General features: G+C 38.4%; 1 protein-coding gene across 7 annotated transcripts in view; it reads right to left on the reverse strand.

The window, feature by feature from the left end:
* The window catches only part of MTRF1 (mitochondrial translation release factor 1), a 50,172-nt gene that overhangs the window by 30,970 nt on the left and 1,113 nt on the right, over window positions 1-18,089 (reverse strand). For 3 of the 7 annotated variants that reach the window (XM_053899160.1, XM_019447427.2, XM_019447422.2), the window contains exons 2-6: window positions 16,647-17,072; window positions 12,155-12,246; window positions 10,700-10,781; window positions 10,383-10,490; window positions 1,087-1,259 (exon numbers count right to left, since the gene is read on the reverse strand). In XM_053899160.1, the coding sequence (XP_053755135.1) occupies window positions 1,087-1,259; window positions 10,383-10,490; window positions 10,700-10,781; window positions 12,155-12,246; window positions 16,647-17,072 (881 nt within the window). The remainder of the gene's footprint in view (window positions 1-1,086; window positions 1,260-10,382; window positions 10,491-10,699; window positions 10,782-12,154; window positions 12,247-16,646; window positions 17,073-18,089) is intronic. The other 4 variants (XM_019447424.2, XM_019447426.2, XM_019447423.2 and 1 more) reach the window with 3 other exon arrangements.

Consider the following 18,089-nt stretch of genomic DNA (forward strand, 5'->3'; position numbering starts at 1 on the left):
TTCAATTTTCTGTATATTTAAAATAAAATTTTAAAAAGGAAAAAAAATAGGCAATATGGCTGTATTCAACTAATAAGATAATAGACCCCATATAGATATTATGTCACTGCCCTCAACATATTATCTATGGAATTCATTTCCACAGATAAAACTTAAGCAACATTATAAAAACTTTGTGAATTCTGTTTTATGAAGAGAATTGGCTTCTATTTAAAAAGCAAAAGAAAATACCCTGGTGAGGCATAAGAAGGGCAACTTTACCTTGGGAAGAGTTATTTCCCAATATAGACTACAAAGTTCAATGTGTATCATCAAAAATCAGTTTCCTAGTGCTGGAGAGGATGTGGAGAAACGGGAACCCTCTTGCACTGTTGGTGGGAATGCAAACTGGTACAGCCACTCTGGAAAACCGTGTGGAGTTTCCTCAAAAAATTAAAAACAGACCTACCCTATGACCCAGCATTAGTACTGCTAGGAATTTACCCAAGGGATACAGGAGTACTGATGCATAGGGGCACTTGTACCCCAATGTTTATAGCAGCACTCTCAACAATAGCCAAATTATGGAAAGAGCCTAAATGTCCATCAACTGATGAATGGATAAAGAAATTGTGGTTTATATACACAATGGAGTACTACGTGGCAATGAGAAAGAACAAAATATGGCCCTTTGTAGCAACGTGGATGAACTGGAGAGTGTGATGCTAAGTGAAATAAGCCATACCGAGAAAGACAGATACCATATGGTTTCACTCTTATGTGGATCCTGAGAAACGTAACAGAAACCCGTGGGGGAGGGGAAGGAAAAAAAAAATGAGGTTAGAGTGGGAGAGAGCCAAAGCATAAGAGACTGTTAAAAACTGAGAACAAACTGAGGGTTGGTGGGGGGTGGGAGGGAGGGGAGGGTGGGGGATGGGTATTGAAGAGGGCACCTTTTGGGATGAGCACTGGGTGTTGTACGGAAACCAATCTGACAATAAATTTCATATATTAAAAAAAAAAAAAAAAATCAGTTTCCTAGAAGCTAAGGCTTGTCAGCAAAACACCTATTAAGCTGAAGTTGTCAATGCCTCCTGGTAAGGTTACCTCATCTGGTTGAGGGAGGACAATGACTGACATGGTTCCTGTGTGAATACGCTGCATTCTTGATGACAGGCCCACCTCGGGGATTCGTTGAACTCGGTGAATCCCACCTTCATACTTCAAATGCTTATATACACTGTCACCAGAAATTCGGGCAGCTGCATGATGTAGCCCACCTAGGAACATAAAATCCAAAAATATTAACTAGTTCTACTTTGAAAGGGATTTGGACCTTAAATGCCCTTACTCCCAGGCCTGAATCCAAGTACAGAGCCAAAGATGAGAACATAAACTAGGTACAAAACTGTATCTTCCCAAGGTCAATGTATTAATATATAAAAGGAAATATACCAAAATATTATTCATGTTTATGTCTGGGGAACAGAAGAACAATATATTTTTTTATTTTACTTTTTATCCTTTTGTTTCTAAACATTCTGTAATGAACAAAATTTACTTTTATAAAAATTCTTCTAGAAAAAAAATACTGGGACATTTTCTTCAGTGAACTACCCTATGCAAGGGTAGGCCAGTGTGGTGCCTATATAAAAGAAGGCTCGCTAACATAAGAATTTATGTATTTATTTTAATTTATTTACTGTTTATTTTTGAGAGACAGAGAGAGAGAAACACAGAACATGAGCAGGGGAGGGGCAGAGAGAGAGGGAGACACAGAATCTGAAGCAGGCTCCAGGCTCTGAGCCATCAGCACAGGGCCTGACGTGGGGCTTGAACTCACCAACAGTGAGATCATGACCTAAGCTGAAGTCAGATGCTTAACCGACTGAGCCATCCAGGTACACCTTTATTTTTTTTTTATTAAAAAAAAATTTTTTTTAGCATTTATTTATTTTTGAGAGACAGAGTGTGAGCAGGGGAGGGGCAGAGAGAGAGGGAGACACAGAATCTGAAGCAGGCTCCAGGCTCTGAGCAGTCAGCACAGGGTCTGATGGGGGGGCTCAAACTCACGAGCCATGAGATCATGACCTGAGCCGAAGTCAGACGCTTAACTGCTTAACCGACTGAGCCACCCAGGTGCCCCTCAGGTGCTCATTTAAAAAATATTTTTTTAATGTTTATTTATTTTTGCATGATGAATAATTCTATACAGGTCCTCCCAAGTTTTCAAGAATCTGTTGAAATTTAGCTCTTGCTTATTTATCTGTGGAACGTGAAGATAAACACAAAAAAATCTTCATGCCTAGGTTAGCCTTTTCTTATTGGACATATTTTTTTTTAATATTTTTATTATAAAATAATACAGACATGGGGTACTTGAGTGGCTCAGTTGGTTAAGCATCTGACTCTTGGTTTTGGCTCAGGTCATGGTCTCACAGTTTTGGGTTTGAGCCCTGCATCAGGCTACACTCTGACACTATAATGAACTAGGGTCATTTTAATCATATGAAGATACTATTTTTAAAATACCACTATAAATCCAGGATTTGAGTATATCTATCATGTTTAAATCAATTGCAACTATTATCAATGAAGCTCAAATTGTCCATCTTTGTCCAGCAGGTGCTTTTTCAAGGTAATTTCTGAGTTCTTGTAGAGTATAACAGAGTTCTTACTATGGTATAACAAAATTTCCCAGGATTATCCTGAACTTTTCCTCCCCAAAACCTGGAACCAGTGATCTCTCCAAGAAGACTTCATCCCTTTCAGAGAGAAATAATACTTCAATATTTTTAATATTTGGGCAATAGGAATGTTCACTATTACTGGGTCGGTCATTGATTCCAGGTCTTTGCGTAGACAGAGACAGGAAATACGTCGAGTTCATACCGATGTTGGGAGACAACTCTGCATCGGTTTCTTGCATTTCTGCACATCTTGCAAATAAGGCACTGCCTGTCCTCTCGTTCCAGAAAATATTTTTAAGAGTGTTTGCATAGGAAACAGCTTTGGAGGTGCATCTCCCTCCACAGCAAAGGACAAGTTTGCTTATGGCCTTGGAAGGTAAAGGTAGCGTCTCCTTGTTAGAGCAATGGGCAAGCATGCTTACTTAAAAATTTTGAGATCTCTAAGCTCAGAGTTCCTCTCATATAATGAAACCTACTGCATAGGCAGTTATCTGGCTTCGAGTTGCCTTATAGGACCTGGGGCTCATTGAACCAAAACAAAAATGGTGATATTCTGCTTACTGCTATTTCGAGCAATAACCTGTCCTCTGTCTCTGACCCACAAAACTGTGGCGTGCTAACTTGTTAGCTTGCAAGTAGGGCAAAATCTCAGACCATTGGCAGTTCTTGACAATTAATACTTCCAGGGTAAATTCAAGATGACAGCCTCTTCTCTATTGCTCTTGTCTTCCAAGAATCTTGGTTCTTAAGGACAGGGAAGATACTACAATATCTCATAATTATTCATCTATTTTATCCCATAGTACACATACAACAGTCTAGAATAACTATGCTAGTTCTGCCACAACATGATTACTAAAAACATTAAAAGTTGCTCTTCCTGTTCTCCCATTTTTCAAATGATTGTATTCTATACTGTCAGATACAGTTCTAAAACACTGTATTATTTTCCTTAGTCCTCAAATAGACCTAGTTCTGCAGGTAACCACATGCATGCTCACCTCTACTCCTTATGTTGATACTTCATATTTTAGTTGTCTAAACTTTTATCTTCTAGTAGATTCCTCAGAAAGGAAACATGGGAAAAGGACTTCTTGAATCCCTGCATATTGAGAAGTTTGTATACTTATAAGTCAGTTTTGCTGCTTATAAAATCCTTAACTCAAACTTCCTTCCCCTGGGTTAACTATGCTGCCACTGCTGCTGCCATGTTCCTAAGATGTTTCCAGTGAAGACTCAGTGCTCTGACGTCAGATCTAACCACTTGGTTTCTAAAGTCAGCATGGTGGACAAAAATTGGCCATAATTTTAGATTACCCTAGAAAATGACTTAGGAAGGTAACTTATCAGAAACTGACATACCCTCTCTTTTTAAGATTTTATTTTTAAGTTATCTCTACATCTAACGTGGGGCTCAAACTCACAACCCCAAGATCAAGAGTCGCACGTTCCACTGACTGAACCAGCCAGGCGCCCCTGACACACTGCCTCTTAGTAAGTCCAACACGGCTGGTCTTCCTCCAGCGATGGAACAAATTACTGTTTATTTTCTTGAATACCAGATAAAGAAGCTGACTAGCATTTAGCAGTCAGATGATATGAAAAATGTAATTGTTTATCATTAATACTCAGTGTAGTCAGATGGTCATATTGTGAAAGATACCTAGAAACTGAGACAGAGTGAGGCCACAACAATTAAATTTTCCATCTCATACTCACTCTGTACTTTTAATATTATTCCCCTAACCCCCCTTTACCTACTTCATGTTGAGGGCACATATTTGAATTTATATGACCTGAAAGGAGAAGGCTGCAACTTTACTGTACAGATTACTAGAGCCAATCTTAGGCTGCCTGGGTTCAAATTTAAGCTTTTCTTCTTCCTAGTGTGTGTCCACAGGCAAGTTATTTCATTTGTTCATGTTCTGGTTTCCTTACTTGTAAATGCTAATTGTAACTAGGGCTATAGTATGGAAAGCCATTCACATTGCAGACTATGTGAGTAGTGCTTCAAGGCATAAGTAAGCATATGATATAGTGCTGAATTCAACCTACCTCCAAGGGTTGTTGTGAGGAATAACTGAGATAAACACTTGTAGAGCATTTAGCAGTATTGACATTTAGCCATCAATAAGTATCAGTAGTTCAGTTACTGAGAGTGTATCATTGGCTCTCCTGGGCCAGTCTGATATCATGTGGAAGAGAATGATGATCCCTGTGAACTGGGGCGCCTGGGTGGCTCAGTCAGTTAAGCGGCCGACTTCAGCTCAGGTCACGATCTCGCAGTCCATGGGTTTGAGCCCCGTGTTGGGCTCTGTGCTGTCATGACAGCTCAGAGCCTGGAGCCTGCTTCAGATTCTGGGTCTCCCTCTCTCTCTGCCCCTCCCCTGCTTGCTCATTCTCTCTCTCTTTCTCTCTCTCTCTCTCTCTCAAAAACAAAGCTCCTGTGAACTAAATTATGATGTAGGGCAAAAATGATATACCTCTGAGGTAGGACAGTGAGGTGCACTGCTGGCCTTGCCAGCTGAGAGAAAACTGCTTTTGGTGGTCCTCACTGGCAGGTGTGGAGAAAAAAAAAGTATTTGTCAGATCAACAGCTACATACCAGGTATCAGGGGCTGTGAATTTGCTCAAGCAATGAAACCATATCTGGTACAGCTGCTGTCATTAGAATCACCAGCTGGCTAAGCTTATAATAATCCACTGTCATTCACTGGGATCTGATCTACCTTCTTTATAGGTCAAATAAACAAGCTGAAAAGGGATGAGGTAGGAATCATCAACCATGCATCTTTTAAGTCCTTGATGGTGGCACTAATCTCTGCAATCTCTTTAGGAATGCAGCATTGCTTTTGGTTTACTATTTTCCTAGGTACAGGCAATGCTGATGGCTCCTACTTGGCCTTTCTCATCATCCAGTCCTCACCCCACAGGTCAAGGAAAATAATATGGGATTCTGCCAGCTGCTGAGTATATCTGTTCCAGCTATGTATCCAGAACTGGGAAACCATTGCAGGATGGGTTTGGGAACCCCCCAGGCCCACTGTGAGAGGAACCTGTACTAAAACTATTCTTCACCTGCCCTCCACAAGCCTCTCTTCTAAGTGCTGGGCCACAGTGATGTTTTGGGTCTCCTGGAATCAGTGTCATTTCAGAGCCAGTGTCCAGTAGTCCCTGAAAAGTGTGGTTATTTCCTTTTCTGCAGGACACAGTTACCCTTGGAAAAGGCCACAGATCCCTTTTGGGAGAATGCTGAGAGAAGAGTGAAGAGTATAAATATTTGGCAATATACTGGGGTCTTTCCTCAAGGGGGCCCAGCGTCCCCTTTATTCAAGGGGTTTGGGCCTGTAAACTGGCTCAGGTCTGAGAACTGATTGAGGAGCCATGACTTGTTTTTATGATTAAAGTTAGATTTCTGTTCACTTGACCTAACACTTTTCTGCTTATACAGATCAAGTAAGAATTTACGGGGCTTCCTATCTATTTTCCCTCTAGAGACGCCATGGTCAACTAGCCAATGCCATAGGTCTATACGCATCAGACTACTGACTGCTGCTTTGACTCTGCTGTCCATGACAGCAACTGTACCCACCTTGCCTCTGCTGCTGGGTGCTGCCACTTGCCCACTGCCACCCTGAAATCCAATTACTCCCATCGCATTTAGGTTTCCCAATTGAGCTACCAAAGTCCCCACTCTAAGGTCTGGCCGACAGAGAAGAGCAATCATAGAGCTCTTCAAGGATGCCAGGGCTCCCCTTACAAATTTATTTCTCACATCTGTGGTAAAAAGTATGTCTTCTGGACACATAAAATGAATCATCACATTACGTTAAGCAACCTTTCCCTGAATTTAACTGGCAAGCAGAGTATAGCAAAACATAATTATAAACATTAAACTGTTGGGAGGGAGGAGATAATGTATCATAGAATCCCTTTAACTTGGAATATATTTCAATTTATCAGATACCCAGTATACAAAATAACACAGTTCAGACTTATACTACATATCCAGAGCTATTGCCCTCTACTGCTTCCACAAAACTATCTTTAATCATTTAGTTTGGACTATTTATGGAATGACTGAGTATTATCCCTATCTGTACCTACGGTCACAAAACTACAAGACTTTAAGTCACTCGATACATGAATTTTTGCATGAAAGTGTTTCCTTTCAACCTTAGCTTTTAGGGCTGTGTGAATCTTTGGAGTTCCTCTCCATTTCAATTAAATATTAAAATATATAGACAGAATTTAACGTACATAGTTTATAAGGTAGGTACTTTTTACCCCTCTATTTTAGCCTTCCTAGTAACATCTTTTCTTCTCCTAATTATAAATAAATCAACTTTTAAGTATTTAATAATTTTAATAAGTAGAGGTTTATTCTTAGTCTTTAATTAAAAAATTTTTTTTAACGTTTATTTAGTTTTGAGAGAAAGAGAAACAGAGCACAAGCAGGGGAGGGGCAGAGAGAGAAGAAGACACAGAATCTGAAGTAGGCTCCAGGCTCTGAGCTGTCAGCACAGAGTCCGATGCAGGGCTTGAATCCACAAACTGTGAGATCATGACCTGAGCCGAAGTCGGATGCTTAACCAGCTGAGCCACCCAGGCACCCCACTTAGTCTTTAATTTTAAAGGTATAGAGTAAAACATTTAAATTTTTCCTCCTTTAAAAAAAAAGTCCTTTTTGGAGTGCCTGAGAGGCTCAGTTGGTTAAGGGTCTGACTCTTGATTTCGGCTCAGATCACAATCTCACAGTCTGTAAGTCCACCATGGGGCTCTGCGCTTGGGATTCTCTCTCTCCCTCTCTCTCTGCCCCTCCCCTGCTTGCACGAGTGCTCTCTCAAAATAAATAACTTAAAAAAAAAAGCCTTTTTTACTTTTTAAGGTATCTCTATTTTATTTTTCCAGTAAGTCAGTCTATCTAAAAGAAAGGTTTCCCAAACATTGTCTAGGAATTGTTTAGGCTGCTCTACACTCCTGGAACAGAATCTCTTTCCCTGTTGTTATTGAGTTCATCTTTTGTTCTTGAAAACTGGATTCAAAATATACATCTGAGAGGTCATGATGACATTTACCACTATTCTCTTTTATAATGCTGTTTCTAAAAATTTTATTTTTTTAAGTAATCTCTATACCCAATGCGGGGCTTGAACCTGTAACTCTGAGATCAAGAGTAGCATGCTCCACCAACCAAGTCAGCCAGGTGCCCCATAATGCTGCTATTTCTGATTATATTCTCCTTCAAACTCTCTCCTCTCTTGCTTCCATAATATCATATTGTCCTTGGGGCGCCTGGCTGGCTCAGTCGGTAGGGCATGTGACTCTTGATCTTGGGGTCATGAGTTCAAGCCCCATGTTGGGAATAGATATTACTTTCTAAACATACTATTATGCAGTCCTCATCCTTTTTCTGCTTATCTGACTCCTCTCTTTCTTTTGCCAACTAGTTAATCTTTCTAAATGTGGCCGTTCTCTAACGTCCGATGGCCTACATGTTCCCTCTCCATAGACTCTCCCTCATGTATTCTCTCAGTGTTAGATGTGGCTATTGAATCTTTCTCCTTGATGCTGTTCTCTCACCCAAGCTCTGGCTACACAACTTCAGCATTTAGTGCATATTTCTGAATGGGTGTTCACTATAACCAGAGATTTAATAATTCACTCTGTGTTCCATCTTGAATGAATGTTGTAGTCTTCCCAGCTAGAAAGATTAGAATCCCGGTGGCTCATCTTGTTTGTGTCAGAATAGACTATGAGGATGGGGATGTATGATTCTGGATCTGACAAACTTAAGTTTAATCCTGGGACTGCCATTACTTACCATGTGATCTTGGATTAGGTACTTACTCCCTGAGCCTGACTCCTCATCTGTAAAATGGGATTAATAATATCTATCTCACAGGGCTATGAAGATCAAACCACCTACACTGCACCCTGGACATGGGGGCAAGCACTAGGCCCTCTTTTGTCCATTCTTCCTTTGAAGATCTCCCATGTGTCTACTGCCAAGTGTACATCTTAGTTATACCTGGATTTCTCTAATAACCTCTCTGCAGTCTGCTTAAATCTAGCTTCTTGATCCATCCTGCAAATTGCTGTCTAAATAATCTTAAAATATGTATTTATCAAGTCATATGCTTATTGATAAAATCTCCAACAGCTCTCTACTCCCCAACAATCAAGGCCTGTTCAGCTTTCAAGGCTGTTCAAACTCTACTCCCTTAAACTCATTTCCTATGACCTCCTATCACAAATGTGCCCTGGGTAAACTGGGGTCCTCATTGTCCTTCACACACACCAAGATCTTTCCTACCTCCACATTGTTGCTCTGGTAGCTCCTTCCCTCTGCTTTCAATTCCTCTTTCCTGACCACTGGCTGTATTGAAAACCTGTACCAAGCACAACTTTCTTATTCATTCATTTTCCTCCACTGTTTAACTTACTTCAATCCTTCTTCCTTTTTCCTGAGAGTTTGCAGTTTATTATTGGGTATCAACGTACAACCAAGAAGATAAAAACTTTCATATGGCTTAAAAGAATGGGGGAAAAAAAAATTACTACCAGATGTTCTGATTTAACATAATTGAGTATTTAAAAGTTGAAGGACTTGTATTGTTTGCTATTGTTTACATTGTATAAGTTTTTATCTGCCCAACTAGAGTGGTATCTTAAAAATAAAGACAAATGATTAACTTTTTCTGCATTTCCATAAAAATTGAACACATAAAAAAAGAGAATAGATACAAAGTCAGGAAACTCACACATGGTGCTGAGGGAAGGTAGAGAAAACACTACTAAGGGCAATGAAATGAAGAGAGAAGTTGAGAGAATAAAAATGTGAGAAAAGTTTTTGAGATAATATGAAATAGGGAGAAGATTCTTTTTTTAACTTCAACATTACGATAATAAGAATATAAGGTGGATGGAATATATTCAAAAGAGAGCTTGAAGAAAGCTCAGAAAGTTAAAATCCTTTATGAAGAACGATTTCTATGGATTTGGCAGAGAAGCATAAGGCTGAACCATTGGCAGACCAGATTTTTGGAAAGACTATTTTGTTATGAATATTTAACCTTTCAGATTATAAAAATTAAAGAAGTTAAAAAAGAATCTAATACATCATTAGCCACTCAGTCTAACTGGTAATACTTTCAGGTTGTATCCCATAAATGATAAAGTTCTTAGCAGCAAAAACCTTAACACATCTTTCTTTGAATAGAGAACAATGAGTTTCAAGGCAAGGTATATCTATCCTTCCCAGAGAAGTTTTCTCTAACTCAGACATTCCTTCCTTCACTACGTCCCACTCCTGGTTAAGACCCCTATTAGGGTAAAGCCGCTGAGAATGATGAGCCTGTATCACAGCATTTAGTAGATACAGATAAAATGTTTTAAAAAATGGGAGGGGCACCTGGGTGGCTCAGTTGGTTAAAAGTCCATCAGACTCTTGATTTCACCTCAGGTTATGAGCCCACGGTTTGTAGGCTCGAGCCGTGTTGGACTCTGTGCTCACGGAACGGAGCTTGCTTGAGATTCTCTCTGCCCACTTTTCGCTGCCCCTCCCCCACTTGTGCATGCGTGCACTCTCTCTCTCTTTCAAAATAAAAAAGAAAAGTTTAAATAAAAAATGGGCCCACATGGTTGTAATGGAGATCAGACGCAAAATAATTTTTAGCATCTTCTATGGACAAAATCCTCAAATATGCCTACCGTAATCAGCTGGTGTATAATTCAGAAGTTCAAATTTCCAGTTTTTATAGCTTGAATAATTCTGGTACATATCAAATATTTCCCGGGTAAACTGCTGGCAGATATCACCTAAAAAAAAATATATATATATACATACAAAAAATATTCAGCACAAATTTTTAAGAGAGCCATTCTTAGGTACAGGCCCCTTAGGAAATGAGTAACTGTTTCTACAGTGAAACACATTTAACGGACTTTTAAAGTTAAAGTGTGTCAAACCAAGGTAAAATTTAAGTATTTTTTTCTTGGATCATTTACAATAAAATTATTTAACTGACCTCCAGTAGTTCTTCCAGATGTCACCTCTAAAAGAACGTCATTTTTGTCATATTTCTCCTTTGGCACTAGACTCTGGAAAAGCTGAAAAAGGGGGAAAAATCAGCATTTGTGTGTATATTTTCTATGGTATACTATTGCTTGATTTTAGATAAAAGACCTCCAAACATTAAAAAATATATAACACAATCATATAGCATCCCAACAAGGTCTAGTCATTAAATGCTGTAAGTGGACCGGACCTAAAATAAGTGATCAGTTCATGCTAACAATGGAATTACTTGTCAGGGTATTCTCCACAATGCTATCAGACAATCTTAATTTTCTACCAAGTGTAGATCAAAGTCCAGAGTGTTCCATTCAATTTTTTCAGATTTTGCCTCTTATTAGTTCTGAACAGTAGCTTCTCTCATCTAATGAATGAAGTAAAGCTTTGAAAGTCTTCACTTGCTGAAAATAAGGACTCTTTCCATATGACTATTCTCTCCTGCCACAGAGGACAGCAGGCCCCAGGTCATGCCCTGTGTTCTCAGGAGAGCTGCTCTGCTTAAAGAATGTACTGAGGTCCCCCAGGATAAGGCCCAAATAGTTTGAGCTGTGAAAAGAAAACAAGGGGCTTCCTAATAAAGAAAGTAACTAGCTTCCCTCTAAAGAAGAAAAGGAAGCAGTTTTATTTTTTATTTATTACTAAAAGGTCTTGCAAATCAAACTAAAAGTACCTACGTGTCATGACTCTCTCTACTGCTAATTTTTGAAATACGCCGTCTCTGCTAGAAATGATAGTTTATGGGAGAGAATATCAGACCAAGAGTGACACCCTACTTCTGGTTGACTTGCTGGTTAAATCACAGAACCGATAACTCCACCTCATTCCTCTCAACAAGCCCCACTATGGATCCCAGAATAGGGAGACTGAATGCAGGAAGACGGCAAATAGGACAGAAGCAAAGACAGTATACAGACAGCCCTGTTTCTCACTGTCCTTTAAACAAATCATCTGTTGAACTACAGGAAGCTAAAGACTTGTGTGAACCAACTGTGTCTACACCCTTTGATTCATCCCATTCTATCCAGAAAGCAAATTTTCAATCCTTAATTAACACAATCACTGCGAATACCTCCCCCTTTTCTAAGGCTTAAAAACTGTTGATTCTTCCTCTTGGTGAACTAAATTTTTTTTACCAACATCTGTCTCCTTGCCTGGCAAGTTAATAGCTTTGGAATATGGTTGCTCTTGGAGGAGGGGGAAAGGTGATATTTTATTCTTTGGCATCCCAATGGCTTCAATCTCATTATTCAATCTGTAGCAGATTACAGTATTAAACCCAGCTTAATCATTTATTATAAAAGAAGGTTTAATAAACTGGTGTTGGAAAGTACTTTGAGCACAATATATCCTAGCAAAACAATATTCTTTTATATTAACAAAATTGAGTAGTCTGCCACCTAAAACATACCTCACTGTATAACATATTGATTTTTTGAGCCATGGTTTGTCTCTCTTCCAATGCAAGTTCTTGTAACTGCTTTTCATCTTGTTGATTTAGACCTACAAAACAGCAACAGAAATGATAAATGTTTTTAAATACTCATAGAGAAACCCTTAAACAGCTACCTAATCTCTGCCTACTAAGTTTTATTTCAGTTGTGAAGTAAAGGGATTATACAAAAGAACAGTTAGAATAGACAATATCAGTTAATAAGTACTTGTGAACTTTGTCTAAAAAAGTCAGTGTGAAAAGAAGTATGACTGGTGCCCCAAAGAGTTTATGATTTGAATGTGTACAATTAATTCTAGAAATCGATGATTGTTTAAGGAACTGGTTAATTAAATATAAACCCAAGTAAGGAGAGTTTTGGAGAAAATTGGGGTGACCACTTTTTGTCTTCAAGGTGGCAGCCATTACTCCACACACGGTGGGTAATCTAGCATGGCTAGTAGAGCCTCCATATTTTTCAAAGTCAGAAATAAGAACTCTTCAAAGTTTGAAGTCTCTTGAAATGTTTATCCCTAGTAAACATTTTTTAAGAACACCATGCAGGTCAAACAAAACATCTTTGTAACCTCTGTTTTATGGAAACAATGGTCCTTTTCACATCATTTCAAAAGCAGAAAGTTAAATCATAGAACTCCCAACAAGAAAGCTAACAAATGAGAGACAGTAGCCAAGCTTGGTGGATCTCATAACCTTTGCCTCCATTGCTAGATACCGAGACTCCATTTGTTGGTGGCAATGCTTGCAAATTGAGGTAGAAATTGTTGATTCTTAGTAAGAAAACAGAAATGAAAAAATCATAATCATAAAAGAGAGAAGGCTCTTGAAACTTCTTCCCTAGTCATGGAAGCCATTAAGGTCTGGTGGGACTCTATGCCTCTTTCATGCTTTCAACATTTAACACTTATTATGCACCAGATACTCTGCTACTTGTTGGGAACACAAGGATGAATAAAACAGGATTCTAGGCCTCAAGTGGCTCAGCGTGGTGGGAAAGATGGACACGTACACGATTAAAACATGTGATGACAGTGCCATGGAGGCATAAAGGAGGGGGTCTAACCCAGACTTCAGCACTTGAGAAAGGCTTTCTGATAAGGTGCCAAACTAAATTCTAATTATGGATCATCTGTTGCAGAATTGTAATATCACTAATGGCCCCACAGTATGAATGGAAACCAGCATGACAATACTCCGTATAGATACTTGATCAATCAAAAGAAAAACGTGATTTGCAGTCACATAAAATCATTTTTGTGGCCTCTAATTGTTTACTGATCTATAAAATCCAACTTAATTCAATTTCATTATATCAACAAAGGTTTGTCTATTGTATCCTATGTTTGGTGCTGCAGGAAATATAAAGATGAGTGAGACACAGGCTCTGTCCTTGAGAACAGATGATGAGGGAAGGGGCAGAAGTTAATTAACTTTTTTTTTTAACGTTTGTTTATTTTTGACAGAGACAAAGACAGAGTACGAGCAGAGCAGGGGAGAGCAGAAAAAGAGAGACACAGAATCCAAAGTAGGCTGTCAGCACAGAGCCTGACACGGGGCTCGAATTCATGAGCTGCGAGATCATAACCTGAGCTGAAGTTGGACGCTTAACCGACTGAGCCACCCAGGGACCCCAAACCAATTAACTTTTAAGACAAAGGATCAAAATTTAAAACAGAGAAAGGTAAACTTATTTGTTTTACAGAGGGGATTGAGGCCAAAGTATGACATCCAAGCCATACATAAAAGGGGACTGAATTTTAACAAGGTGACATTGGTGGGTAACAGTAAGTGCAAAGACAGACATGGGATGATACTGGAATATTCAGGGAACGGTGAGTTATCTATTTTTCTTGGAAAGTAGCGTATGCAATGGGAATTAACGCACTACACAGAGAGGCTGGTGTCACTCTGCAGAGGCTCTTAAATGTCAAATCAAGAAATATGTATTTATACGCAATGGGAGCTACTGAAAATGCTGAGCAGGGGAGTAATAGATTAAGGTTGCACTTGGACTGGGAAAGCCTGTAAGTGGCACAAGTTAGGAATTTATCGTAATCATTCAGGATGAGATATAATAAAGATATAAATGAGCAGAAAGAATAGAAGGGGACTATTGAAAGGTATACCACAGAGGTAGAGCCTCCTGGACTTTGAATCTTTGTGCAGTGGATAAGAACAGAGGCTGTGGAGTCTCACTGATTGGGTTCAAATCCTTACTCCTCACCTGACTGGCCGAGTGACCTTTAACATCTTAAGCTCTCAGTTGCTTCATCTATAAAATGAAGATTTTACCTCAGCAGATTATTGTGAATATTCAAATGAGGTAATATTTGTAAAATACTTAGCTTAAGTGCCTGGCACATAGTAAGACAGGAAATGTAGCTTTTATTAGAGAATAGCAGAATTGCAGACCTAGAAGACATTTCAGAAGCAATCCAATCCAGTCTTAATTATACATGATACAACCAAGGCTGAAGAAGGTTATGTCAATTTAATTTACAAAGCATTTAGTCAGTTCCTATTATGTGCAAAGAACTTTCCCAAAACCAATGAATTACAAATTTGACTGGCATAATACAGAAGAGTAAAAAAAGTCCTCATTAAACAATAGGTGAGAAACTCATGGTACCACCAACAGAAGGCAGGTGAATACAAGTCTTTGGAAATCCAGAAATTTATAGGTGTAACTGTGACTGGCCTTGATGTTGCTTAATGTCTCTAACACTTAATGAAACAGGATGAAGCACAGGGGAAAATTTAGAAACTAAAAGCTTAAAGCACTATCTGGATAAATGTTGAATCCCAGGTTAGTTCACCATATTTTTCTCTCAACTTGTGTACATTTTGAAAAATTTTCATATAAGGAAAAATGTTAAGGCAACAGCAATATTAAGAAATACTAAAATTAAAAATACACATCTCACATCATATATAAAATTAATTCAAATAGATCAAATAATTAAATATAAGGCTAAAAATATAACTCTCAGAAGTAAACACGATGTACCCTTTGTGACCTTGGATTACACAACAGTTTCTTAGATAGGTCACCAAAAACACAAGCAACTAGGAAAAAAAAAGATAAATCTGACATCATGAAAATTAAATATTATGGTGCTTCAATCTTTTTTTAAAAAGGGGGGAATGGGCAGCTGGCTGGCTTAGTAGAGAGAGCATGCAACTCTTGATCTTGTGGTTGTGAGTTCAAGGCCCATGTTAGATGTAGAGATTACTTAAAAATAAAATCTCAGGGGCGCCTGGGTGGTTCAGCTGGTTAAGCGTCTGATTCTTGATTTTGGCTCTGGACATGATCTCACGGTTCGTGGGTTCAAGCTTCCCATCAGGCTCTGTACTGACAGAGCCTGCTTGGAATTCTCTCTCTTCCCCTCCCCCTCTCAAAATAAATAAACAGACATTAAAAAAAATAAGATCCTAAAAAAAATTATAGTGATTCAAAAAATAACCCACAGAGATAATTTTTGCATATATCTGATAAGAAACTTGTAGCTATAATATAAAGAACTCTCACAAGTCAATAGCAAGAAAAATATTTAAAAACAGGCAAAGGATCTGAACAGTCATTTAACCAAAGATGAATTACAAATGACCAACAGGCACACGAAAAGATGCTCAACATCATTAATCAGGGAAATGCAAATCAAAGCCACAATAAGATACCATCTCCACCCATTAGGATAGCTAGAATCAAAAGGGCAGAATTTAAATGGTGAAGCCACTTTGGAAAACAGTCTTCCAACTGTTCAAAAGGTAAAATGTGGAGTTACAAGACTCAGAAATTGTAGCACCATTGTTCTTAATAACCAAAAGTGGAAACAATTCAATATCCATTAACTGATGAATGGATAGATGAAAATGTGGTATATCCATACAATGGAATACAGTTCCACAATAAAAAGTACAAATACATGCTACAACATAGATGAACCTTGAAAATATTATGCTAAATGAAATAAGCCAATCACAGAGGATATATTGCATGACTATAAATGCCTGAAGTGAGTAAATCTAGAAAGTAGATTAGCAGTTGCTTCTGGTTGGTAGGGAAGGGGGAATTAGGACAAGATGGCTACAGGGTGCAGAGTTTCTTTCTGGGAAGATGAAATAACACCTAGACCATATGAGCCCTTTGATGGGGCTGGAACCATATTTTTGTGTCTCTGCTATACACGTAGGACAGTGCTCAATAAAGTCCTGTTCAATAAATTAAAATTTCTGAAAAGATTAATATTCAGTTTCCTAGACCCTAAAAACTTGGCAAGCACCACAAGGAGCTTGGTCTCTTAGTAGTTGATTTTTAGTAGCTGAAATACTTTAAACACCCAGGGGAGAATCCTGTCTTCGCTGAGTGTAGGTTTTTTAAAAGACTGCAATTCAATAAAGCTTTAACCTATAATCAATCATGTTCTTATACACACACGTATCTTTTACCTACTTCTACACATTGAATCTAATTCTTCAATTGCTTGCTCAGCCTCCTGAATTTCTTGGTAAATGGCTGCGAGTGGTGCCAACTCGGCATGCCTTCTATTCAAGGCTCTTCGGTCCCCTTCATTCAGAGACACTCGCTGCAAACACTGATCAAGCATACGGTGCTCCTTACTCAGGTCCTCCATATATTTCTGTAGTGCTTTATGCTTCCACAGCATCCTGGTGTCTTGATGACAATATCTCCTGGGACAATTCTTATTTAACAGATGATGGAAAATGGGATGCCTGTTTTGTCTAAAAACCCACAGTCTTGTATCAAAATGTCTCTGTGTAAACTGATGAGACTGGGGGTGGATGTGGCACTGGTGGTAACCATTACGAGATGAAAGTCTAAAAAGCCAAGCACACAGGTGACGATTCATCTCAGCATCTGAAATATAATAAACACAATCTGAAAAAAAATCAACTCTGCAAATACAAAAGCTGGAAGAAGTCTCAAGAAATCTTGCTCAGTTCACAGCCGCAGCCAGCTCCAAACACTGTCCTGAAATTCAATAATCCATAAAAAGAAAATAATTCTCCAAACATATACTCCAACATGAGTATAACATATTAAAATAAATGAATATAGCACTGTTTCCTATTCATCCAATGTATATAATTAGCTAAGGCAAATAAGTAGGAGCATAACTGATAAATATATTAATAAACTGGATTAAATCAGCTATTTTCTAGAAAGTATTTGGAATCTAGAATTGACTATGTGAACAAACACTTGAAAGGTATGAAATAATCATGCAAGCTTTAGGTAGTTCACATATTCATAGATTCCTGAAGTTTGAAGAAGATATTAACTGTTTTCTTGTCTAATTCATTAATTCTAGGTATCCAGATGTCCAAGGAAGTCAACTGACTTAATCATGATTATTCACTCAGCCAGACAGGCAGAGCTAATACTAGACTGCAGTTTGCTTGTTCAAAGCTCAGTGCTTTCCATTCTCAATTCTGCAATCAGGTGCTTCCCTTTTAGCTGAGACCCTAAAGGAAGAAAACTTCAAATATTATACTAAGAAAGTAGGTCTGGTAAAAAGGGACAGTGGTGATATCTGCATTAAATGAAAAAAGCAGAATGCAAAACAATATAATCTCAATTAGGTTTTTAAATTTTTCTATGACATATGGTATACATGTAAAAAAGGTAAACAGAGTATTTTTTTGGGAGGGGGACCTAAAAAAGAAATAGAGGAAAATGTTAACAAGATGATCTCTAGTTGTGGGCTTGTGGATACCTTTTGCTTGCCTTCTAGCTTTTCTACCTTTCGGCGTTTTAAATTTTTCTATATGCATAGCATGTATTACTTCCACAATCAGGAAAAAACAGTTGCTTAAAAAAATTACAAGTTAGGTGAAATTGTTTTACCTGATTTACCTATTACTGATTTACCTA

Source organism: Panthera pardus, unplaced genomic scaffold, assembly GCF_024362965.1.
Source record: "Panthera pardus isolate Hobbes unplaced genomic scaffold, ASM2436296v1 HiC_scaffold_1, whole genome shotgun sequence".
NCBI classification, from domain to species: domain Eukaryota; kingdom Metazoa; phylum Chordata; class Mammalia; order Carnivora; family Felidae; genus Panthera; species Panthera pardus.